Source organism: Camelus ferus, chromosome 8 (genome assembly GCF_009834535.1).
Source record: "Camelus ferus isolate YT-003-E chromosome 8, BCGSAC_Cfer_1.0, whole genome shotgun sequence".
In the NCBI taxonomy this organism is placed as follows: domain Eukaryota; kingdom Metazoa; phylum Chordata; class Mammalia; order Artiodactyla; family Camelidae; genus Camelus; species Camelus ferus.
The window spans coordinates 35,022,116-35,046,773 of NC_045703.1; the positions used below are offsets into that span (position 1 = coordinate 35,022,116).

The window sequence follows — 24,658 nt, forward strand, 5'->3', positions numbered from 1 at the left end:
ATCACCCCCTCTCTCTCTACTGTCAGAAATAAATATACCCACACAAAGAAACACACAGTAAAACTTCTCAGTAGGCTTCTCTTCTTGCAGCAAGAGCAGAAATGGAGAGTAGAAAAACGACATATTTTTCTATTAAGAAATTCAAAGATTTTAGGGTTACTAAAGCAATCAAATGAAAAATATTCCTAATGCAGAACTACTGCCATCTTAAGGCCACAGCCCTGTAGTGTAAATCAGTTTTTGGTTCTGTTTAGCTAAATGGCTTATAGAAATTAATTTTTAGGCATTTGTGCATGTTTCCATTTTTTTCAAAGTACTAGATAAGCTTTATTGTTTCCCCTTAAACAAATTATATGATCCAGAGAAGATACGTAGATTAGATTATATAAAAGGTTGAACACTAGAATGTTTACTCTGGAGTATTTAGAAAAGCACATTTTAAGCTAATGAAAGATTAAACAATCAGGCCACTTCCTCCTCCCCAAAATAACAGCTTGGTAAATAACATTTACAATGTAGATGTTAAAATACAGCATTATAAATCCACACAATATCATTTAGTGAGTTATTTCAGTGTCTAAAAACTTAAGCTAGCTGATCACAAAGTGATTATTTAGGTAAATAACAAATAACAAATTAAGTAAAAGGCATACCTAAGTTAAAGTTCCTAAATTATATTATTATCTTTATTAAAATGTCGGTCAGTTATGATGATGAAATTCAATTCTAGAAAATCAGCAATAAAAATCACAACTTCTTATTTCTGAGCATTTCAAAATTATTTTATAACTTCCTAATTACAAGAAAAAACTCAGTACATGGAATATGAAAGAAACCCTAAAACTTGACAACATAGTATTAACATGACACACAAATAAAAGTACCAGAATTTTAAAAGCCAACAAATAAGCACAAAACTTAAACAAAGTTGGTCTCATTTAGGGATCTTTTAAATGACACATATTGTTTGCTACATTTGACACAACAACATCTACCAGAGTCAAATCCCCTTACTACATTAGTCTGCTGAGCATGCCTTAACAGAATGCCACAGACCACGTGGCTTAAACCACGGGATGTTATTTTCCCACAGTTTCGGAGGCTGAAAGTCCAAGATCAAGGTGCAGGTATGACTGGTTCTGGGTGAAACCTCTCCTCTTGGCTTGCAGGCTGAATCTCTCTCCTGTGTCCTCACATGGCCTTTCCTCTGTGCATGTGCATCCCTAGTGTCTCCTCCTCATCTGATAATGACATCAGCCATATGGAATCAGGGCCCCACTCTCATGACCTGATTTAACCATACTTACCTCGTTAACGTCCCTATATCCACACATAGTCACACTGGGGCGTAGGGCTTCAACATATGAACCATGGGAGGCAAAATTCAGTCCCCGACACTGACATATTTGTCACTCAAAGAAGCAGAAATCAATTGGTATCCGTGTAGAACACTGAACTTTCGGTTCACAATAGAAGAGCTGTGATATTTAATCAGTACATGTGATAAAAATTTAATGCACAGAATAAAGGGAAATACCTTTATTTGAAAATAAGCCTATGAAAGAAAGTGAATATTTGTATTTAATTTTAGGGTTAGGTAAAGAGTGGAAGGAAAGAGGGAAACTATTCCACATGTTCTTAGAGAAGTTAGACTGAGGTTTGAGGTATTGGCCAAGAAAGGCAAGTGCAGCTGCAAGGGGAGTCAGATCTTTAAGGATGTTTGGTTTCGATCATTTGTTAAATCGTCTTACAAAGTGTAAATGCTGTAGACTCTCTAGCATGAAGGCTCTCTGAGTGAACATGGGGAATATAAGACATTTACCAGTCGCTGCTCAGCAAGTAGACTGTTGATGAACCTGTGTGGGTTTTAGGGCCAACTCTAGTCCCAGGGCCACTTAGCTCACCAAAAAACCATTCTTTTGTTCTCTTCCTTTTAGCAATGAGGGCACTTGCACATTTATATTACCAAGAGAAGCCCCTAGTGTGCCTAGTCCCACAAGTCCAAGGAGACCTACGGCCTTCAATACGTAGTGTACTTGGAAATTTGACCTTGGCAGGCACTCTACTGCAGAGCCCAAAGAGGAATGCTAAGGTCAGTTCTATGGCCAACAGACTCATGAAAGGGAACTAGGTACAAGCTGTGAAACAATCCAGCTTTTTCTTTTTTGATTCAGACATGAAAAACATAACATTAAAGACACTGGGCTCTTATCGGTTGTGAACGAAAAATACTGCAAACCATATCAGTAAACAAAGAATGCTGAAGCCAGCAAATCACTGGCAGCTGCTGCCACCCCCCAGTGAAGACAAGCCTGCAGCCCAGCCTCTGCAGCCACTCACAATGGTGCATCCTGAGGGGACTCAGAATAAGAAAGGACAGGATACTGGCCCTAGATAGCTATATGCTTGTCAAAGGAATGAATTCAATGAGCCCAAATGTTTGCTCCCTCCCATACATAGGAAAACACTAAAGTCTTTAACTTGAGATGTCTGGATTTCTTCAGTTAACAAGTAATCTTTTAATGTTCCAACTACCTGGTCTTTGTTGTAAAGCTCCTATACATCTTAGCTCCTCCCCTATCTCTTCAGAGCAGTTTCTCAGAGCGATCTGAGAGGCTGTCATCCCAGCTCGAGTCCTGCCAAATGAACCCTAACTCTCAACTTTTAGGCTGTGCATTTGTTTCAGTTGACACAGTGAACAGCTTAATCTTGAAGATTCTTTCTTGTTTCTATTCCAGAGAGATTTGTTTGGGGCTTTTAAGTGTCATAATGGAACAAGTTATCAATTTATTCAAATGGATCCACTAGGTATAATAAGTGTCCTACCAGATTGAACTATTTATTGCACTAAATTAATTTTTGATTGGTCTATTGGCCTCATAAGGCTTAATATTTGTAAGGGTTAAATATAATTTCCAATCAATTATATTTTCATCATGTTACAGCTATTGATTTTTTCCCTATTAGACAAAGTGTTCTTTTAAATGTAAAGCAGGAGTACAAAGTTAATAAATTTATATTTCCTCTTTTTAATGTCCAGATTTGTATCTTCTCTTTTAAATGATTTTCAAGATCTCTAAGTCCTCGACCTTTATATCCAAGGGTTCTTAGAATGAAATGCCCTGAGCATCTGCTGTACTTAATGAATTAACTTCTCTCCTATGCATCTAAAGTGATACTAGCTCCACACAGTCCTTAAGAGAATTGAGAACACTATAACTCAAATCATTGTGTGTTCTATAAACTGTAAAATCTTCTGTCTGCATAAAGTTCTACCTTCTGTAGTATGTTCTGTGAAGTTTCTAATGTCCTTTCAAAGAAAATTCTTCATTACAGTAAAAAATAGGATAATCAAATAAAGAAATAACCAATATTGGTTTTCTTAATCATTGTCATTTTGCAAAACGGTCCTTCACGATTTCTAATAATTTATTTTCTAATGTGCTCCAGGGGGTGTTGAAAGATCTCCCATTTACTGCTTAGAAATATACTTAGGAATATACTACGGAATGTAAAACTGTCTATTCAACTCATAGTTAGAAACCTTGCGGGCGAAAAACAAATTTTTTCCCCAAATAATAGACTAATTGGGTGAGACGGATATTAGTGGATGAAATTTTTTCCGTAAATCTTGTATTATTCCCCACACAAGAGTAAAGGGTCTGGTGTAACTTGACAGTTTCTTGGTTTCCCTGATGCCTCGGAAGCGAAGGGGAGCCCCTGTTAATTTTGTGGCAAGGCTATGTGCCAACAGGGGCTTAGTTGAGCCCCCAGTTCCGGCAGAAGTGGCTCCTGGTCACATCCCGCCTGCGGGACTCGGGGGTGGGGATGAGGGAGGTGACAGTGCGGCAGAAGCCGGCGTGCGGGTACCAGCGTGAACGTCAGGCGGCGAAGCCCTCCCGGCTGGGTGCGGGGAAGGCGGGCCGCGGAGGGTAGGCAGAAGCGTGGCCGGGGGCGGCGCTGGCGAGCGCGGGAAACGCGAGAGGCGGTCGCGCGGCGTCCAGGGGGCGGCCGCAGCCCCGCCCCGCCCCTCCCCGTCCTGCCGGGCTAGTCCCGCAGCCGCCGGCTCGCCCGCGTCTTGCTGCGTCCCCGCGTCCGGACGCTCGCCGGTGCTCCCCGCGCAGCTATGGCTCAGCACTTCTCCCTGGCCGCCTGCGACGTGGTCGGCTTCGACCTGGACCACACTCTGTGTCGGTACAACCTGCCCGAGAGCGCCCGGGTGAGTGGCGCGGGCTGCCGGGGCGTACGGCGTGCAGCCTCCATGGCGCCTGGGGCTCGAGTTTCCTCCCAGCTTAGGCGGCGGCGAGCGTCGCTGGGGCCCTGCAGCCGCAGCGCCTTTGCGCAGAACGCGGCCTCCCCCCGCGAGGCGGGGCGGAGTGTGCATCCCCCGGTCCCCGCCCGTGCTTTGGGTACCGGCTTATTTAGCCCAGCCCTTAGCCAAGTTTGACAGATGGGTAGGGAAGACAAGGGGCGAAGGAAGGTCAAATCGTTCAAGATCAGGCTGGGGAAACGGTTCCTGGGGCAGAGGAAGGGCGGGGCTAGGGGAACTGGGGGTGTCCTTTGCAGATCCCCGACCTTGGAACTTCTCAGCAAATCATTCTGGCCGCCAGTGGAGCGCCGACACAGCCACTTGGTTAGAGACTTGTATTTTTCTTGGCTGCGTTTTTTTTCTTTCGTACATCCCTACGACCACCTGTCAGTTTTTAAGCACTGCAGTCCGGAGGGATTGTGTGGTGTGTAAGAAGGAAGACTAACCGAAAAGTCATTAAGATCTTAGTCCTAATTTTGCCTTTTACCAAGAGTAAGAAATAAACATTGCTTACCAACTGCGTGCTCCATGCACCTTGAGTGAGTTCTAGTTCCAACCCCAGCCTGCTAAGTTTGCGTCCTCGCTGCACTTTGGGAGGGCGCGGGAAGTCAAGCCTGTATGGTTCCACACCTGTACCCTTAAGCGAATTGTTCTCCCTCCCCCATTTCTTTGGTTTCACAAGGAAACTAATTGTGAAAAGTTAACAGATTTTTTTTAAAAAGTCAATGGTCTAAGTATCCAAGTGGAAAAAGCTGTTTATGGTAGTCAAAACAAGGACTCCACAGTCAGACTGCTTAGCTTGGAAACTGGCTTCTCTGTTACTAGCTCTATGACCTTGGGCAAGTTACTTAACCTGTATTCTCAGTTTCCTCTTGTGTAAAATGGAGCTAATAATTAGATTTACCTGGAAAGGCTGTTGCAAGGATTAAATGGGTATAGGATATCTAAGAGCTGTGTGTGACACATACAAGTGTTTACTTGTCGAATCACCACCCAAACCATTTACAAGCCTCACTATTTAAGGGTAGAGTTCTAGGCCACTGATGAAGACATCACCCAGGGCTGCTCCTCATTATGGAGAGGTTAGTGCCCCAATCAGCAGTTTAGGTACCTGTCAAAGGTCAGAACAGTGTCTGAATTACTCATGTTTTCTATGCACGGAGGCTAAAAAGAAAAAAAAAAAATTCTACTGTTCCTGCTATTATACTTTTCTGCTGTACAGGTGTTTCCTTAGTCATGTTGAGAGTTAAGGAGACTTTTTTTCTTGAGCCTTTGGCCACTACTTCCTCTAGGTCTTTGATTCTTATTTTCCTTCCCTTTTCCTTTCAGATCTTCTGATTAGTATTTTCTTGCATCTCTCTAGTCACCTTCATTGGAGAAAAATACTGCTAAAAACCACTGAACTGACATCTTAAGAGAATTTTGTGTATGTCTCAGCATAAAATTTCAGAATACAAGATCCTCAAAAGATAAGAGTTCTTTACCTCAAGCCTTGAACATAAGTGATGTGTAAAGGTTGAAAATACTAACCTAATGCCGTTTGGATCCTGTTAGGGTCAGAAACATTTTATTAAGTACCAGCAGTGTGCTGAGCACTACGACAGAGCTGGGGACGCAGAGCTAACACAGGCCTTAGGTGGCCTTGTAAAGGGTAAAGATGCTGAAAGTCAGTTTTGGTCCCTGGTGGTGAGGGCAGCATTGCCTGGACCTTGCTGCGGGCTATTCGTTACCTGTGTCTGGGGCCCTCCTCCCTCCATCATACTAACACCTCATCTGGCAGGTCTCATCTTACATAGCCCTGCTCCCTTAAGTTTACCCTTCTGTCCCATCCCACCTCCAGTTTTCCATAAAAACCTTGATTTCTCATAGCACTGACACACAACATTAAATTTTCCTGTTTACTCCTTGCAGTCTTTGCCTAGAGCCATGACGCCTTGACACTAGTGTCTGTGACAGTTTTCATGTGTTCTGTGTGCCGAGCTGACTACTTGGCAATAGGAGGTTCAATAAATAATTGTGGAGTGATTGAATAAGTGATAGACATTTTGATAACGGAATATGGCACTTAAGCCATTATTTCTAACAAGTATTCTGCTTGTATAAACTGGTTTGATCCTCACAACAGCTGTGTGAGGTTGATGTTATCATCACCTAGAGATGAGGACAATACGTCAGAAAAAGGATAAATAGCTTAGCCAGGGTCACCCAGCTAGGTGGTCTGGCTGGCAGGTTTCTGTCCCCCATCACCATGCTTTGTGTGCACTGCCAAGCCCAGAGGAGAGGCCTTGGAGTGAGTGATGCTTGAGCTGGGTTCCAGCACAGGAGTTACGGTTGGCAGGTGAGGAGGCAGAGAGGAGCATTCTGGGCAGGGGAAATATGGCCAGGGCAAGGACCTGGAGGTAAGAAACAGTGCCTGGAACTGCTGGATGTCAAGCAGAAGGTGGGAGTTGCAGGAGCTGATGCTGGAGATGGCAGTGGCGGCTGCATCGCGGATCACTGTGAGTGCCTCTCTCATCAGTCTCAGTCATTAAATAAGTGCAGAGTGTTGGGCAAACGTAGACCTGGGCGTATCGCCTCGTCTAGGGGCTCAGGAAAGGTAGGGTAGAAATGAGGACACCTGTGCCTTCCTGGGGTTGGAGACTCAGAAGTGTAGGGGGCCAGGTAGTTAACCTAAATGTGTGGCTGGGAGGGTATGCACACATCCCTTCCTCTGGCGCAGCCGTGCTCAACTCCTGCCAACATTTGCCATGAGGGGTAGAGGCTCAGTCTTGCCAGATCTAATTCTCTCAAGACAAGTTAGAACTCTAAGCTTGTATGAGAAGCCTCTCAATTTTCCAATGCCAGCTCATTTTCAAACAGCAGGATTATAGGGTTGCCAGATTTAGCAAAGAAGAATACAGGACACTCAGTTCAATTTGAATTTCAAATGACAAAAACATTTTTAGTATACGTATGTTCCAAATATTGCATGGGGTATGCTTATATTTAAAAAAAATTATTTGTTGTTTAGCCGAAAATCAGATTGAGCTAGGTATTTCACCGATTTTATCTGGCAGCCTTAGGTGGGAGCCAGACATAATTTGTGGTCTGTACAGGACCCACAGGGCACCAGTTTGCAACCGCTGTGGCGTGTGCATGATAATTAGTCAGCTGAGACCGTTGGGAGTAAGAGGTAGCTAAGGCTGGGAGAGCAAGGGGGCTGGTGGTGGAGTCCCTGGGCCACGAGGGCTTTTGGAATGACTCAACATAATTTAAGGAAAAGCTCCAATGGCCAAGGCCCCAGGACTAGAAAAGGGCTTTCAAAGGCACAGACTTCCCTGCCTTTCTCAGCAACTGTCGTTCTCTGCTTCTGCTTAGACCCCATTGACCCCATTCTCTCCTATTACAGAGCCGTCTCCTCCAGAGGTAAGGGGACACAGCTGTGGACTGCCCTTGCTGGCAGCGCTACTGGAAAGGGCTCCTTTCTCTCCAGACTGAATCTGACCTCATTGGAATCACATGCTCATACCTTAATCAGTATTGTCAAGGGGTGAGAAACTCCAGTTGTCCAAAGTCGAGTAAAGTACCTTGGCCAGAAGCAAGTCTAATGGTGTGCAGTAACCATTGGTAGCTTGAAACTGGCCCTGGTGGGATTATTTATACCATGGAAATGAGCAAATGCTGCAAGTCAGGGCCTTTTTTTTTCTTTTCTTTTAACCAGCACACAACTGATAATAATAACAATACTTATATTGAATTTACTTGTATGCCAGGCACTACTCTAAGCATCTGGGGATTTATATTACATGTGGAATTTACATCTGTTAATCCCAGGGCACTGGTTCCTTGCAGGTAGGATCATGATGTGTATTTTTTTATCATCTGTAGTACTTTGTAACTCAGAGTGTCTCAGTATGTCTTTGACTGAGGGGTTTTTTTTTTTTATGATGGAATGAAAATTCATATAAGTCAATGATTTTCAGTCATCGCTGGGTTTCAGGAATCCTGTAGGGGCCCCACTTAGGCCCCACCCTATCTGTAGGCTTGGAATTTCTCAGTGGTTTTAAGAACCATCACCTGGGGTTCTGACTCACCACCAGGGTTGAGAACTGGTGATGCATAGTGTTGACTTAATGTAGGTGTGGGAACAGTTGACCTGGATCAAGGTCACATTGCATTGTGTGGGGATACATGTGTAGTCCTTTTCATTCACTCTGCCACAGAGAACAGCTCTATTAGACAAGGAGCCTTTGCTTTCTCCACACGCATCTCCCGACACTCATAACCCCAACCCCCAATTTCAGCCATGTGTCCCCTGGACTTGGGTTGCCCTCTGCCCTCCCCAGCTCACTGCTCTGTCTTGCCGGCGTCAGTGTAAACATCCCCTTCTCCCACTCCCTCTGCTGTGTCTGTTCCCACTCCCCCCTTGTGCTGTCCCCTGCTATGAGAACCTGTCATGGGTTAACATCTTAGAGGGTCAGGTTGCTCAGTGTGTCCTCCTGGACACTGCTTGGTCTGGCCCTGGACCATTGTTCTGCCTCAAGTTCAAGTGCATCTGATGCTGGCTTCAGCACACTCTTCTGAAGGAGAACAGGATAGGCCCATGTAGACCCTCAGCCACCTTTTGCTGCCTTTTGTTTGGCATACATGGTTCTTTAATAATTGAGCCAGCTCTTTAAAACAAAAAACCTAGGATTTTGTTATTGAGGATCAGAGGGTTTGTCCACCATAAACGGGGCATTTATCTTTGTGCTTGCTTCCAGAGGCTTCCTTTTTCCTGTTTCCTCAGCTTTTCTTATGGTGGGAAAAAAAAAAGATTTCCTATGTCTGATGGAGGCTCTGTGATTCCGCCTTTAGATCACCTGTCTGATCCCCATGTATGTTTCTCTCTGAGACTCCCCTGTGTCAGATGACAAAACTAGAACAAGTTAGTAATGAGTTTGATGTCCTTTATTTAGAAAAAACAATCCAGGGATTCCAGGGATTGGGGGAGTGCAGGGCCCCACATGCAGTGAGCACTCTTGCCCAGAGATCTGGGGCAAGACAGTGTTTTATAGAGGGTTAAAAGAGACAGTGCAGAAAGAGGTCATGACTGGTTGGAGGTCTGGGATTTCCTGATCAGGACAGCAGGTCCTGTTTTCCAGGGTAAAAGTAACTGAGCTAAAGCTGATGTGGGGGGCTGTGATTGATGTAAGTTAGGTTTCATTGACAGGGGTTTCCGTAAGAGCACGCTGAGACTTAGGTTTAGATTGGTGACATGGGCTGGGCCAGTGGGGCAGCCTCCATTTCATGGGGACCAATATATGAATTAATATTATCAGCCGAAATGGGATCTTTCTAGCACGGGCAGACAGAGGATGGATGTAATGATAGCATGGTCATTGTGTTTGTTGTCCGGTAATGTGTTAAGTAAGTTTACAAAGCTTTGTCAGACTTAATGATCTCCAACCCATTAGACTTCGAGAGTAAGATTAATAATTGTCCTTGGTTGTATGACTGGACACTAATGGTATAAAAAAGACACAACAGCTACCTGGGGCTCGCAGGGGTGGATACATTGCTTGTGAAGGGTGTTAAGCTGCAGAGCTGGACAATTACAGATATTACAGATTCCTTCCCAGCTGTCCCATGAGTGACTCCATTAGGTTTTCAGGTCTGTGAAGTTCAGAATAAATAGTGAATTTTAAATTTAATCTCTCTTTTTTCCTTCCCCTTATTTACAGCTCATTTATAATAGCTTTGCTGAGTTCCTGGTCAAGGAGAAAGGGTATGACAAGGAATTGCTCACTGTGACTCCAGAGGATTGGGATTTCTGGTGAGCAGCTTTTTTTTAAGGTCCGCACATTCCTTCTGATTTTGAAATGTCGCTGAAAAAATTTTAATACTTCCTCTTCTATGGAGGCAGAAAGTGAAATGTGAAATTGAGTCAAAGGACAAGATGCCTTCTACACTAAAAGTTTTATGTTTGATGAATTAAAGTCTTTTCTACTTTAAGTTTAGACTTGCTTAATTCAATATGAAAATAAGCTAAGAGCATATGTGACTAATTTGGATATTTTTTCCTGCTTTAAGTCTGTGATTAAGAGTTTCAGTGGTTATGAAGAACTGTCTCTGAAATTTAAATCTTTTATAAAAAATCATCTTTTATTACCCTTCGAATACAGAACTACAGGAAAAGAGGAAATCATCATGTTTTGAGTGATGAATTAGGACATTTGTTTTTCTATAGTTTGTGTAGCTGTTCCTTTTTCTGAGGCCCTGACTGCGTACACACTTCCTGGGTTAGGAGTCTTAAATTCCCAAGGCCTCTTTTGTCTTTCTTCCTCATTTAAACAACAGAAAACAAACAAAATTACTGTTAAGCCACTTTAAATTGTTTGGCTGAAAATTAATGGTAGTCCTAAAACATATGAAAAAAACATACAGAAATAATCCTATAGCAACAGCGTTCATCTATTATACATTCCTCCAACATTTAGTTAGTTCTCTTTGATTTAGCCCTTTTGGGAAAGGAAGAAACAAACATTTTGCTATATGAAACCGCTGACTCTGAAAATTTTACTGTGGACCAAAGTAAATAAGGCGCCTAAAGTACCCTGTCACTTTTTTTTTGTTTCTCTTGGTATTTGGTGGCTATTATTCCTTCTTGCTTTTATTATTCATAATAATGAATCTGTACCCACTTTCCTCCCCAGGTCCCATAAGTCTTTTACAATGAAAAACCTAAACTTAGTATTTGACTTTCTTTTAGTGGTTTTCAATAATGCACCTTGCCCAGAGGGCTAGTTCTGACAACCTGACCTAAATTGAGGCAGATTCTAAACAGTACAGAGAAGATTGTGGCTAAGATCTTAACTTGTAGAATGTGAATGTGTGCTTGTGTGTGTCTGTGTGCTTTATTAATGGAATACATTTGTACATTTTAACAGAGACATGCAGTGATGTTCATTTTTTGTTCTCTTTGAGTTTTTTATTCCTCTTTTTAAAAGCTCAAAGATTTTATGCACTAAACATGCTGTCCTTGCTTTACCCATATAAGTTTTCCTTACATACTTTGTCTGAAAGTGATATTTAATTTTGGAATGCCTGGACATTTTTACTTGTTTGATTAACATATCATTCATCTGAGTGAGAGAATCTCTTTTTTAGCATTGTGACTTTTTGAAAATACAGATTATAATTTGTTGGGTTAGGTAAATACATGAATTGATTGGTAATCAAACTTTTCTATTTTAGTTGCAAGGGCTTGGCATTGGATCTGGAAGACGGGAACTTCATTAAACTTGCAGATAATGGCTCCGTGCTCAGGTAATAAAATTTAGTTGTGAAGTCAAAACTTTACTCTTTCCAAGACACTCTATTACTGTATAGCATTTGATTGTTAAGGTCTGAGGTAAACAAGATTATTACTTTAGTTGATCAGATGACAGATTATCAGTGTGCCTTCATGTCTTTGTATGAATCATTTGAGCTATTTAAATATAAATCTGGGAGCATTGGATTGAAAGGTCTAGTTCTTTAAATTTAGCTCATCAGTAATATCTGCAGGAAATATAGCAGAATGTTAATAACTTGCTTTATCCTCTTAACCACTCCTACTGCAAAAGAGCCTGGGAACTACTTTGTATTAGGTGGGCATGTAGGAATAAAATAGAAGTTTTTTTTTATTAAGGAAGAAGGGGAGAACACATGTTGAATAGCAGTTGGTGGTCTCTGCACACCTCTCTTCCTCTGTTTATCCAAATTTGTCCCCATCACACAGGACTCATGTTGTGTCTCAGCTCCTTCTGGAAGTGTTTCTGGACTGTTCCAACCTTCATCAGTGTCTCTCTGCTCCCGTACTCAGTGCTGACTCTCTTTCCCTCCCTCTTCTCAAGATGAATCCAATACTTTGAGTGTTGGTTAGAGGGCAAGCAACTGAGAAGTAGCTGCTCTCAGTGTTATGGGAGGCACCATGGAGTGAGCATCTTTTCCCCCAAGTACCGACAGTACAGGCAGGTCAACATGACCATGCAGCTGTGCGGTTTATTATTTACACTGACACGTTCAGAGTCCAAGGAGAGGACGCTCGTCACAGGTCACCCCTTGTATGTGCTCTCCCTTTTGTACATCATTCTTTTTGCATAATACAAACTCACACTCTCCCCCCAGACCGTCTGCTAAGGCGCAGCCTGCTAGAACAGGTGTGGTTCCACTCCTGATTACTTTGCTATTCATTTACATGTTTTTCCTCAGGCAACTAGAGATGGACTGTGTGTACGTATATATACACACACAGTGCAGCTTTGACCATGACCTTTAATGCTGCTGTCAGATTCTTACAGTGTACGTGGCTGTCTTCAGTCATGGTTAAAAGAATAGAAAGCATTCCATGGTTTTGCTTCTTTTCTTTCATTGTTATGTCTGTCTGTTTGTCCCTATTCCCAATACCCTTTCCCTAAAGTCCGACCTTCTCTAGTCAATTTCTGGCTAACCTGCAGCTTCTCCTGAACTTAGGAGTTTGTCTCCTCAATGCCTCCTTTCAAACAATACAGTAGATTCCTGGTCTAATCGTATTTCCCACTCAGGGTTTGTGCACCTTTACATAAAGCTTTCTAAAATGTTAACCACTTTATAAAAAGGACCCCTTTGTGATTTTTTTAATCTATTTGCCCTTCTTATTTTGTTTCCTTTTCCCTTCATTTTGCTCTGCTGCCACAATAGAACACCAAGAGGAGAATAATGACACTCCCTAGCATTCTAATTTCTCATAGTAAACTGCATAAAATAGCAGCTGCGTAAAATTTACAAGGTAAGATTCTCTTAACCAGGCCCAACTGAGGCAGAAGCAGCATTTTGAACACAAAGAATAGCTACCCTTCTGCCTTGCTGTTCTACGTTCTGCCACGTTCGCCTTGCTGTTTCCCGTTGTGTTTTTAGCTGCGGCGTGTCGTTGGGCGGTGGGTTGCTGCCCTGTTGTCTTCGCCTGTGCTCAGCCCGGCCTGCGACCCGCGTGCTCTGACCCCGCTGCCCATCTTCATTGTTAATTGGCAACTTCTTATGCAAGGGCGGTGTGTCATATTTCTCCCAGGGAAATTAGAGTTTATAGGTCAAAGCAAGCAACTACCACGGCGTTGAACTTAGAGTGGCGCCTGATCGCTTGCTGGTTGGAGGATGAAATGGAGGAAGGACGAGAGCTGTCAAGGGAAAGGCCTTATAGAATCCTCAGTGGGAAAGTCACCCAGGTGAAAACATTTTTTTTAAAAACGGTTACTAGTTTTAGGGTGAATTAGCAGTAGCAAGGCTGGAGGAGGGGTGTTCATTGGAGCCACGGATGAGCAGCAAGCGTCCTGTCTCCAAACCAGGGCCAGCCACGGCACGCGGATGATGGCCCCGGAGGCGCTGGCGGAGGAGTACGGCCGGAGGGAGTGGAGGCACTTCCCGGCGGAGGCGGCTGTGGCCTGCCGGTCAGGTAGGGCTCCTGCGAGGGGCGGCGCCCCCAGTCCCCCTTCCTGTTTTGGACCCTGGACCTGTGACGTGAGGCCAACGAGGAGGACCCTCCCTGCTGCCTGCTGGGCAGGATACACAAGGGAGCAGCTGGGGTTTTCTAAGAATAGGATGCGTTTTTTCCACATGTGTGTCTAAATTTCTCTTCCGCGGTTGGTTCTGTTTTATTTCACATTTTGTTGATTCTCCTTTTACTTGCGCTGGTTCTGGAGTAAAGGAGCCTAGCACTTAGGAATGATCCATTCGTCGTTCTGTGTTTTTATCGATGTGTGACATGCTCAGTCTTCACTTTTATTTCTCCATCCCCCATTTCACCCTACCGCTTTGAAGTGCACCTGTTTTCCTTTAGAAAAGTGCAGTAACTGGAAAATAGTTGGAGTTATTCCTTATTACTGTTGTGTTTTTGTTTGCTACATTTGCTACCTTTTGGGAGTTTGTTTTGTTTTGTTGTAGGGAGGCGAAAATGTTGGGAAATATGAGTTATCTTGATAAAATAAGTTGATTGGAAAAACTGAGATTTTCGCCTTGGGGTTAGGTGTAGAATGCTTTCACACATCTCAGCTCAGCTAGTGGGAGTTAAATGGGTGCATTGCCTTTTACTCAAGTGATAGGAGATGCCTGTTGTCTGTCCAGTTATAAGTACAGGTGACTCTTGAACAACATGGGTTCGAACTGCAAGTCCATTTATTCTCAGATTTTTTTCCCCATAGTAAATACTGCAGTGCTACACGATCTGCGATTGGTTGAATCCATGGATGAGGAATTGAGGATAAGGAAGGCCTACTATTAATTACACTCAGATTTTGGACTGCGTGGAGGGTCAGATCTCCTAACCCCTTCTCCATGCAATTATTGATGGCTCAACTGTAAACTCTTTTCCCATAAAAGCGAGGCACACAGCTAAGTGTTTTATTCTGACATCCATTCATGAATCAGGAGTATTTTAGAGAAGTAAAGTATTTCCTAGCTACAAAGAGCTTGTACCCAGCGTGACCCACCTGTTTACTCACTGCTCTGCCCACTGGAGCGCACTGCCTCCTGGCACCAGTGGCTTTCTTCTGTTGCTTGAATTACCCAGGAGCGCTGTGAGGATGGTCTGCAGTTAATTTACTCCTAACTGGGTTGGTTAGGGAAGTGTTTCCCATCCCGGTGCCCAGTGGTCAGGCTGTGACACATAATGGAAGCCTACTGTTTCTGAAAAATAGCAAAAGAAAGCTAATGCCTCAGAAAAATAACACATTTTTAAAATGTAGAGACATATAAAAGAAGGGGAAAATGGCCTATAATTCCAGTTAAACTTTGTTCACACTTAAAAAAATAATGTGAGCATATGGCTAGGATATTTAAACACGGAAAGGAATAAAGTGATGAGCAATCATCTCCAAACCTGTTCTGCAGAATCCCCTTTCCCCAAAGCTAATTTTTTTAAGTATGCGGAAGGATCATACTTTTTCTGTGCTTTGCTCTTTCTCATTTGCGTCTTAGAGATACCATCACATTTGCACACACACAGATGTACATCATTCTTTGAAATGCAGGCATGCTCTGGCCTCTGGTGCCTGTATCCGGATTTATTTCGTCAGTGCCCTCACATTGCACATTTATGTTGTGTCTGCTGTTTGACCGTTACAAACAAGCCTGCAGTGACGTTTTCATACATGTGTGTCTTACACTTGTAAATATAAGTTCCTTGAAGTACCATTGCTCTAAGGATATGCAGGGTTTACAGTATTGCCAAATAAGGCCTTTATTTTCAGGAACCCCGATCGATTCTTTATGTGCTGCTTCCCTCTGCAATGAGTGTATTCATCCTCAGAGTTAAGTAGAGACTTGTAAAGTGCGGTTCCCTACCAGTACACTTAGGGAATTTGAAGCATTGATGGATACAAGCATTTTAGTAACAATTTATTTGATAATCGCTTTTCTGGTGGTTGCTGTGGCATGAGTATGTTTTATTCTTACCAGCCGATTTCCAGAGAACAAAGCCTTTTGATCTTTTTCTCCCCAAACTGGTAGCTTATGCAGAAACAGCCTTGGTCTAATGGAAATCACAGGGACTTAGAGCCAGACAGTCCTGGACCATAGTAACTCTGTTACTTGCTGGGTAAAGTGATCTAGTCAATTACTAAGCCTCTCTGAGCATCACTTTCCTCATCTTTAAATGAAGATAATATCACTCGTCTGCATAAGTGAGAATGTTCACTAACATCAATTGTTCTCTTCCCCTGAGTCACTCCTGTGCCTTTGTTCCATAAAAGTACATGTACATAGTTTGCAAGGGTGAGGTGTTGGCAGTGGGTTTTGGGGGAACTGTTTTTCTAAACCTTAATGATTACAGGACTTGGTCTTGATTCAGAGGCTTATTCTACTGAACTGAGCTCACTAATCACCTTCCCCATGAGCTGTCCGCCCTGTGGTGGAGGGTCGAAGCTTTCATGAGCATGGTCTCGGAGTTCTGGTGTTGGGAGAGCCATTGAGAACAGCCTGTCCCTGTTAACGTGTCAAGGCTGAACAAGCCCCATTGTACCCACGCAGTGGTCATTCAGCCCATGTTTGACAATCAAGTGACATCAGCCTCTTGCCTTGAAGGCGAGAGTCAGTGAGTCCTTCTCATCAAACCCCTGAGTTATTTGATTAGACCCCAACCAAGGCTCATAATCTATTATTTCAGCTCCTAAACTGAACTTCATCTATTACCGCCCACAAAGGAAGGGGAAGAGGAAGGGGAGGGGAAAAGCACGGGTTCAATGATGACACACCTCCTGCCCCCACAGTGCCCGGGGCAGCTGGCCGTCTGGGTCAGGCAGGTCACTCTAGTGTCACAGGCCATGGGGTGAGATGCAGTGCAGGTCAGTGAGCCTTGGGAAGCTGTGCCCACTGTCCCGGGTCTCAGGAGCTCTGGTCTCAGGAGTGTGGTGTGGTCTTACAGCACAGCAGTGTGGGCGGCGGTGTACCTGGGTTGTCCACTTCTCCAAATACCTGCTTCCTTACACTGACAAAGGCATCCTAACCTTTCTTAGGAATGAAAAATAGTCCGAGATGTTACCCCGCAAGTTTCAGCTGTGAAAGAGTTAAAAACAGGAAGACAATGCCAACCAAAATGTTTTTAACTGAGGGAAAGGACATACAACCCTATGCAATCATTTTGTAAATTAACAGAACTTTAACTTTACTCCCTATGCATTCTTAATAATTTGACATGAAGATGTGAGGGGCACTAAATAACATTTAAAGGGATAGACATTTGTCCTCTGCAGAGAGCTTTCTCTTAATTTACCTTTCATTCCAAAATACAGTTGATCCTTGAACAGCTCGGGTGTAGGGGCACTTAACCTCATGAAGTTGAAAATCTGAGTATAACTTTATGGTTGGCCTTCCCTTCCTGGGGTTCCTCCCTATCTGAAGTTCTGCATCTGTGAATTCAGCCAACTGCAGATCACAAATCGTGTACTACTGTAGCATTTACTCTTGAAGAAAATACATGTATATATAAGTGGACTTGTGCAGTTCCAACCCATGTTGTTCAAGGGTTGACTAATCCGTTCTATTATTAGATCGTTCAGTCATTCAACAAACATTTATTGAGTGCCTACAATGTCCTGGACATTGTGCTTAGTGGACAATAAGGAACAAGACAGCAGTGTTCCATAACCTCATATACAGCTTACAAGCAAGAGGAGGGGGCACTCAGACTCAGGCAGTTATTAATACTCTACACAAGAGTAGTTACGATCATTTGAAAAATACTTTCTTAAGTTAAACTGAAATCTGGCTCCACCTATTGGTTCTGGTTGATTCCTCTTTGTACCAAGAGTTTTCTAGAGGACTGTGTGGGCTTGAGTTCTTCCCAAAGCAGAGTGGTTGCTCCTGATTCCAGTATGTGGGAGTGAGATAGTGGCGATGGTGTGACACGGAAGGAAAGAACGGTGGGAGCTGGATTCCACTTGGACTTCTGAGAAGAAGCACTGAGAATGCCTCCCGGAGTTGTCAATCCAGGGACAGGAGCCGTAGGCATTCGTTCACCGCCTTCTGATCCTCTTGGTTGAGGCTTGTCACATGAGCTCCAGAGGCTTCCAGGGAAAGGGAGTGACACAGGTGTGCTTGAGACAGGATGATGCTCTTCAGCACAGCTAGCTGTGCCTGCGATCAGACGTGGACCGAGGTGACGTAACATGGGTCCTCAAAAGTGTCTGCCTGGGGACAGCAGATTCAAAATTGACATCGGTGCCAAGAAAGGGCTCAAGTTTAATTCCACCCTAGGGCCAAACAGGATAAACCAAGTCCTTCTCCTCCCTGAGATCCTTGAGTGTGCCTGTCCCATGCTTGTGAGTTTTTCTAAGTTAAGCACACTGTGTCCTCACGTGATGTGATTTTTTTTTTTCTCATCACCCTGGCTGTTCTCACTGTACTGAAGTTTGTCTGAAATTGCATAAATTGAATGAGGGACTCTAGGGGGATATGGAAAGGCGTGTGGATCACTCCATGGTATTCCAGTGTTAGGGTGATGGTTTCGAAATTCAGTGACATTGATAACATAAATTGTGGCTTTTTTGTAATCCATTTTGTATTTGGGATATGGTCTATGTTTAGTTTTCACATTAAAAAAAAAGTTTTTTTAATAAAATGCTTAACTTAATGGATATCATATTTTAACTTTCTTGTGCCCTTGAGCTCAAACCTTCTTTAAAAGACAGTGATAGGCTGGAGTGGAGCCATTCTGAATTGAAATAGAGGCCCCTTTAAGTAACTAAACCAAAAGCCAATGTCTCTTCAGCCAAGTTTCTGTGTACATCACATAAACGAAGCATTAATTTGTTCCCACTTAAAATTTTGTTCTTTTTAGGAAAATATTATTTTTATGATAACTACTTTGACCTGCCTGGAGCTCTTCTATGTGCCAGAGTGGTGGACTCCTTAACAAAGGTGAGCAGGGACTCATTTTTTAGAAACTATGATGTGTATTCAACCATAAATCAGAGGACTTAATTATATATGTCGTTTGAGATGATATTTTACTCCGTTTCCTCTTTGTGGTTTCAGGGGTGATTGAGGAGGAAAAACACAGAGAATTTGGTCAAAATAGTTTTGGAAAATTAAATAGCAACCATTTTCCCCAGGGATAATAAACCTATTCTCCAGCAGGGGGTGCAAAAGTCTAGAAAAAGAAAATACCAAACTTGCATATGGAAAAAATATTTTCTTGGTTTCATTAGCAGCATTAAAAAATAAATAAAACAAATTTTAAAAATTCCATGTGTCTTTTTATGCATTCTAAATAACATAAAACCAGAAAAATGATGTGAAATTTTTAAATTCATCGTTTTGAGCATAGTTTAACACTTGAAGACTTTCTCTTTGTCCTGTGTGTCAGGATTAACTATATCTCTAGTTATATCAGTTTGTACTTGGAACTTAAGACCTATGAACATAAACTGGTTTTATGTCAGAATCACTTTCCTTTTTGCATGTGTTGTCTTTCAAAATCTCAATGATCATGTTTCTAGTAAAACATAGATAATGGATAATTTTTGAATCAGAATTGCAGTCATGTGTTTGTGGAAGTTTCTGTTGAGCAATAGTTCTGGTTTGTAGACGTTGCTATTATAAGATGGAGTCAGTTTCTCACTCTATAGTGACTATAAGCAAACGCATCAGGCTTTAAATATTTCAGAGTTTGTATTATTAGATACAAATATCTAGTAGTTGGTCTTCATTTGGATAGAAGGACACTGATTAATGTTTCCAAGGGAGCACAGGGTTGTAGGCTTATGTGTTGTCATGTTTATTTGCTTTCTGGTTAAAAAAAATCTTAATAAAAATGATTTGAATTTTGGATTTAGAATCTCTTGCATCTCTCCTATAGAGACTTGCTGCTCTTTTATATTGAAATTCAGGTAATTGTGCACAGAATTCTAAGGTAACCAGCTTTTGAGGTGTTGAGGCTTCAGGCCTCTTAGCCCCATCAGTGCCATGGTACATGAAGTGGCACAATCTGGTATCTTGGAAGCTATAACATTATAGATTTACTCTTGAGTTTAAAATATTCTATAATTTTTAGCCTTTATAATGAGTAGAAATTTTAATTTTATTTGGGCTATATGAGTTATATTAATATTTAGTCTTATGTGTATAACAGTCTATCTCTAGCAGTGATTTTCATGGAGGATTTCTCTCTAAAATCACATTTAGAAGAATGAGAAGTTTATTAATCTGTTACATTTTTTAAAATATGAGTCTCTATTTTAGAATATAGTAATATTGTAGTTATTTGCCACGTGTTTTCTACTATGCTTAAAAGCAGAATTATTACATGTGTTACATTTGGATTTTTTTTTTTTTTAGCACAACGGTCAAAAACCATTTGATTTTTGGAAGGATATAGTTGCTGGTATACAATATAATTATAAAATGTCAGCTTTTAAGGGTGAGTAATATGAAGAGAGACTTTACATATTTGTTAAGTGCTGTGTGTCTACTGAATTACTTAGAAGTGATCTGTTTTTCTGTGTTTCTTAATTTGGTCTTAAATGTTGCTATAATGTTGATACTGGTTATATTTTAAGAAGTTCTTTTATTCATGCCTATTTCATGGCCATAATTGCCAGTATTCTAAGATGTGCTGTCTTGTGCATGCCTACCAGTAGAATCATTTTGTGGGTTCCCCAGAATTTGCTGTTTCCTGCCTTGGGAAAGAGGGTTGGTGACACCTGTAACCATTACTGTAGTAATTAAAGAAAGGTAGGGAAAGTGAAAATCTCACTCTTGTTGCTTAAAAACAAGACTGGCTCACCCAGAATAGGGTCAGAGATATCACCAAACCAAGCCTAGGGTTTTATGGTTCCATCCACATGTCTGCTTGGGTCACACAGAGAGATTGCTTCTGAGGAATAAAGAGGTGCCTTTATAGTATGTTACTCTGGTGACTTGAGCCAGACTGTCCTTATTCAGCCAGTGGACTGATGGATGTTCAAGAGTAGTGTTTTTCAGCTGGGAAAAATGTTGCCTTTTGATTGACATAAAAATTGCTTGCCTTCCTTTTAATGGAATTTAAGCCATCATAATAATCCTAAATATTATGACTAAAAACAAGTCAAGGCAACAAATAGTAACTGTGGAATATTTGTTCAAACTACATATTTTTCTGCCACCTGCTTCTTTCCCTCCCTGGAAGAAAACCACTGCTGTCGGGTGATGGTCTTACTTTTCTATTCCCAGTTTCCAGCCCCCAAGCCTGGCTCGTAGACTGCATGTGGTTCTGATTGATAGCTCTCACAGTGCACCCTGAGTGCTTGGGTGGTGGGAATGCCCATCTCCAATAGAGGGGCGTATCCATGACACCTGTCAAAGCTCCCCGCCACTTTATCATTTTACTTTTTATTAACTTTGTAAAATGAAAAGCCTTAAAAGATTGGTTGAGAATAGCAAATTGCTGGTGTCAAATAAATTCAGCATTATAATCTATTGATGTTATTTTATTGCATTGTAAATAAAGAGTAGGTAAAACATTTTGTGAGGCACAGCTTAAAAGGTTTAAACAGCAACATTAAAATACAGTACAGAGCGTTAATAAATAATATCTTTTCATTTCTAGTCAGATTTTGAAACCCTTGACATTAGTTATAATTTTACTGAAATGGGAAGCCCAAGGTATATATGCTAATACTCTGTAAACCCATAAGATTGTATTACATGAGTCAATAAGGAATTTAAGCAAATTAATCACATTTGCGTTAAATAAATAAAATAGGTCAGACACCCATTTCCAGGTTGTAAAGGGTGTATAGAAAGCTTTTCTGCAGTCAGAAAAGTTTGAGAAGGTTCATGACTAAAGCACCTTGCATTTCCGATTAATTTTAGCACAATATTCTGGGTTTTTTATGAAAGCTGTAAAAAGTCTATATGCACCTGTATACTTGAATATATACTGATGAAGGGGGCTCTTTCAGCCTTGGAGTGATGCACCATCAGAAAGATCTTAGGATACACAGTGTCTTTTAAATTTGAATATTCAAGTAGTTAAGTCCCATAAAGACACACATCACCTCCTAGATGTTTCCTAGAAATTCTCCTGCTAATTGTTAGAAACAGGCTTATTTTAAAAGGAAATGCTGAATTTCTGACATCAAATTTAACATAATTTGGTGTCACATTTCAGGGTTTTTGGTGGTCATTTTTTTAGGTTAGCAGGACTTTTATGGTGAAATTTGCAAATACTGAAGGAATTCACAGAAAACTTTAAAGAGACTTAGGATTGCTGACCAGAAACTCTCTAGGGTCTTCACATATTCTTTCCCATGTCTGACAGCCCGGGTCTGTATTTTGGAAAACTAAAATTAGTCACATTTTTTTTCAGCCTACTTCCATGTGCATTTGTGGGGCAGGGTGGAGTTGGGGGAGGCCTTTTCAAGCAGAATGATACTAGCTGGCTGGGAACATGCTCACATTGGAGCTACTAAGAATCCTGAGAAAGAGGAGTGGACATACTCAGAGGAGTACAGCCCGTTTGTCCCTGCATTGGGCAGCTGGAGCCAAACCTGGTCGTCTTCTGTGAGATCGATTATGGCGCTACCTGAAGCCTGATCCAGGTAGCCTTTGACGTATTCATCGTAGGTGTACATTACAGGGGTGCCATTCTTATACAGGCCCACCCAAGCATGGGTCCCTTTCACATGTATGTGGTAGGAGAAGTAATATATTCCTGGTATCTTGCAGGTGAAGATTCCAGTTCTTGGGTCATAATGCTTCTGGCTATTATATAAAATCTTGTCAAATGGGATGGGACTGCCTATAGCTGGATAAGCTTTAGAGAGAATAACAGTGAAAGCAGATACAGGCATTCCTGTTACTCCCTGGTTGGCACTAACAAAAGGCCTTTGGCCTGCCTTTACAGAACCCTCTGGCAGGACGGCTTGGCCTGGGGGCCCTGGGGGTCCTGGGGGCCCTGGGAGGCCAGGCTCTCCAGCATGGCCTTTTGGACCTGGAGGCCCTGGTGGCCCAGTGGGTCCATTGAGGCCCTTAGTTGCTATGCCAGCAGGACCAGGAGGACCTGGAGTTCCTGGATCCCCTTTAGATCCAGGGAATCCTGGAATGCCCGGTGGTCCAATGGGGCCTCTGGTACCTGGTATTCCAGGGGCACCTCTTGGACCAGTCTCACCATTATGTCCAGGCAATCCCTTAGCTCCTGCTGGGCCCACAGGGCCTGGGAGACCAGGAGGTCCTCCAATTCCACGGTCACCTTTTGGGCCTGGTAACCCTGGGTTACCTTTGGGACCATTGAGACCTGGCTCTCCTGGGTACCCTGGTTTTCCATCTAACCCGGAGGTGCCCCTTTCTCCCTTAGCCCCAGGGTATCCTGCAGGCCCCACTGGCCCTGTCTCACCTTTAGGCCCTGGGATCCCATCGTTGCCTGGGATGCCTTTTGGCCCTTGGGGTCCCATATTTCCAGGGGGTCCAGTGAGACCTGGTTCCCCAGGATGGCCTGCTGGGCCTTGTTCCCCTTTGGCACCTGGAGCCCCTGGAAGGCCTATAGGTCCTCTTTGTCCCTTCAAGCCTGGCAAGCCTGGTTTCCCAAAGCCACGAGCACCTGGGGGCCCTGCTATTCCCGGAGCCCCAGGCTGACCTTTTGTCCCTGGAACCCCTGGCTGGCCTGGGGCTCCAGTGGCTCCTGGCTTTCCAATGCCTTCTGGTCCTTGTTCCCCTGGAGGACCTTGGGGGCCTGGTGAGCCAGTTGGCCCCCTTTCTCCTGGAAAGCCCCGATCACCTTTGATGCCTGGCTGTCCTGGAAGCCCATTTTCACCTCTCTTTCCCACTCCAGGAGGGCCAGGTGGTCCCATGGGACCCTGAGGGCCTGGAAGACCCCTGTCACCTGGGCGGCCAGGAGCACCATATCCCGTTTCCCCTTTCTGCCCATTCATACCAGGAACTCCTGGTGCACCCTTTTCTCCAGGAAAGCCCCTGGGTCCTGGGGCTCCTGTAGGTCCCTGTTGTCCAGGTTTTCCTGTAACAGAAATTCCAGCTGGGCCAGGGATTCCAGGTGGCCCCGGTGGGCCCCGTGGTCCTGGTAAACCAGCTGGTCCGATATCTCCTTTTGGTCCAGATGGTCCTCTCTCTCCTTGTTTTCCTGGGAGTCCTGTCAAACCTGGCTTCCCAGTGGCTGACGGTCCCGGCGGTCCTGGCAACCCTGGCTCTCCTTGGGGTCCTGGACTTCCAGTGCCTGGTTTTCCTGGTGGTCCAGAAGGACCTGGGTGCCCTCGAGGTCCAACAGGGCCTGGTGGACCAGGAATACCTTGTTCTCCTCTTACTGCTATACCTAAAGACATGCACAGTACACACACCCAGAGGGGAGGTTGGTTAGTAATGTTAAAGAATCATTGCTTCTCACAGCATAAATGAGGACAAGACATTGCAGTTTCAGTCAGTCCATTTTGGCAGACTCATCTTAAATGGTTTCAGACAATACATTTTATATTTTTAGAAAACATTGCCAGAGATACTAACTACTATATATAAAATAGATAAACAACAAGGTCCTACTGTATAGCACAGGGAACTGTATTCAATACCTTGTAATAACCTATAATGAAAAAGACTATGAAAAAGAATATATATGTATAACTGAATCACTATGCTGTACACCAGAAATTAATACAACATTGTAAATCGACTATACTTCAGTAACAAAATTTTTAAGTAAAAAGTGAAAAACTGCTAGAGTAAGATGATTTCATAAGACCATGGTTACCATAATACTTTCATTACATCCTAATGATTTGTGAAAATAAGCCAGAGTTGAAGAATTCATTTAGAATAAGAGTGCATTGGATATAAATTTATCACATTTATTTTAGGAAAATCATCTACCTAGAAAGGAAAGGGGAAAAAGAT

The 24,658-nt window shown here is 42.8% G+C and overlaps 2 protein-coding genes across 2 annotated transcripts in view; one reads left to right on the forward strand and one right to left on the reverse strand.

The window, feature by feature from the left end:
* Positions 1–4,014: 4,014 nt before the first annotated feature.
* Positions 4,015–24,658, forward strand: part of NT5DC1 (5'-nucleotidase domain containing 1) — a 111,082-nt gene continuing 90,438 nt past the window's right edge. Inside the window, exons 1-6 of the mRNA XM_032484743.1 lie at positions 4,015–4,219; positions 10,012–10,103; positions 11,525–11,596; positions 13,633–13,739; positions 18,618–18,697; positions 20,117–20,198. Coding sequence (XP_032340634.1) covers positions 4,127–4,219; positions 10,012–10,103; positions 11,525–11,596; positions 13,633–13,739; positions 18,618–18,697; positions 20,117–20,198 — 526 coding nt within the window. The 5' untranslated portion in view covers positions 4,015–4,126. The remainder of the gene's footprint in view (positions 4,220–10,011; positions 10,104–11,524; positions 11,597–13,632; positions 13,740–18,617; positions 18,698–20,116; positions 20,199–24,658) is intronic.
* The window catches only part of COL10A1 (collagen type X alpha 1 chain), a 37,487-nt gene continuing 34,060 nt past the window's right edge, over positions 21,232–24,658 (reverse strand). Inside the window, exon 3 of the mRNA XM_032484741.1 lies at positions 21,232–24,083. Coding sequence (XP_032340632.1) covers positions 22,213–24,083 — 1,871 coding nt within the window. The 3' untranslated portion in view covers positions 21,232–22,212. The remainder of the gene's footprint in view (positions 24,084–24,658) is intronic.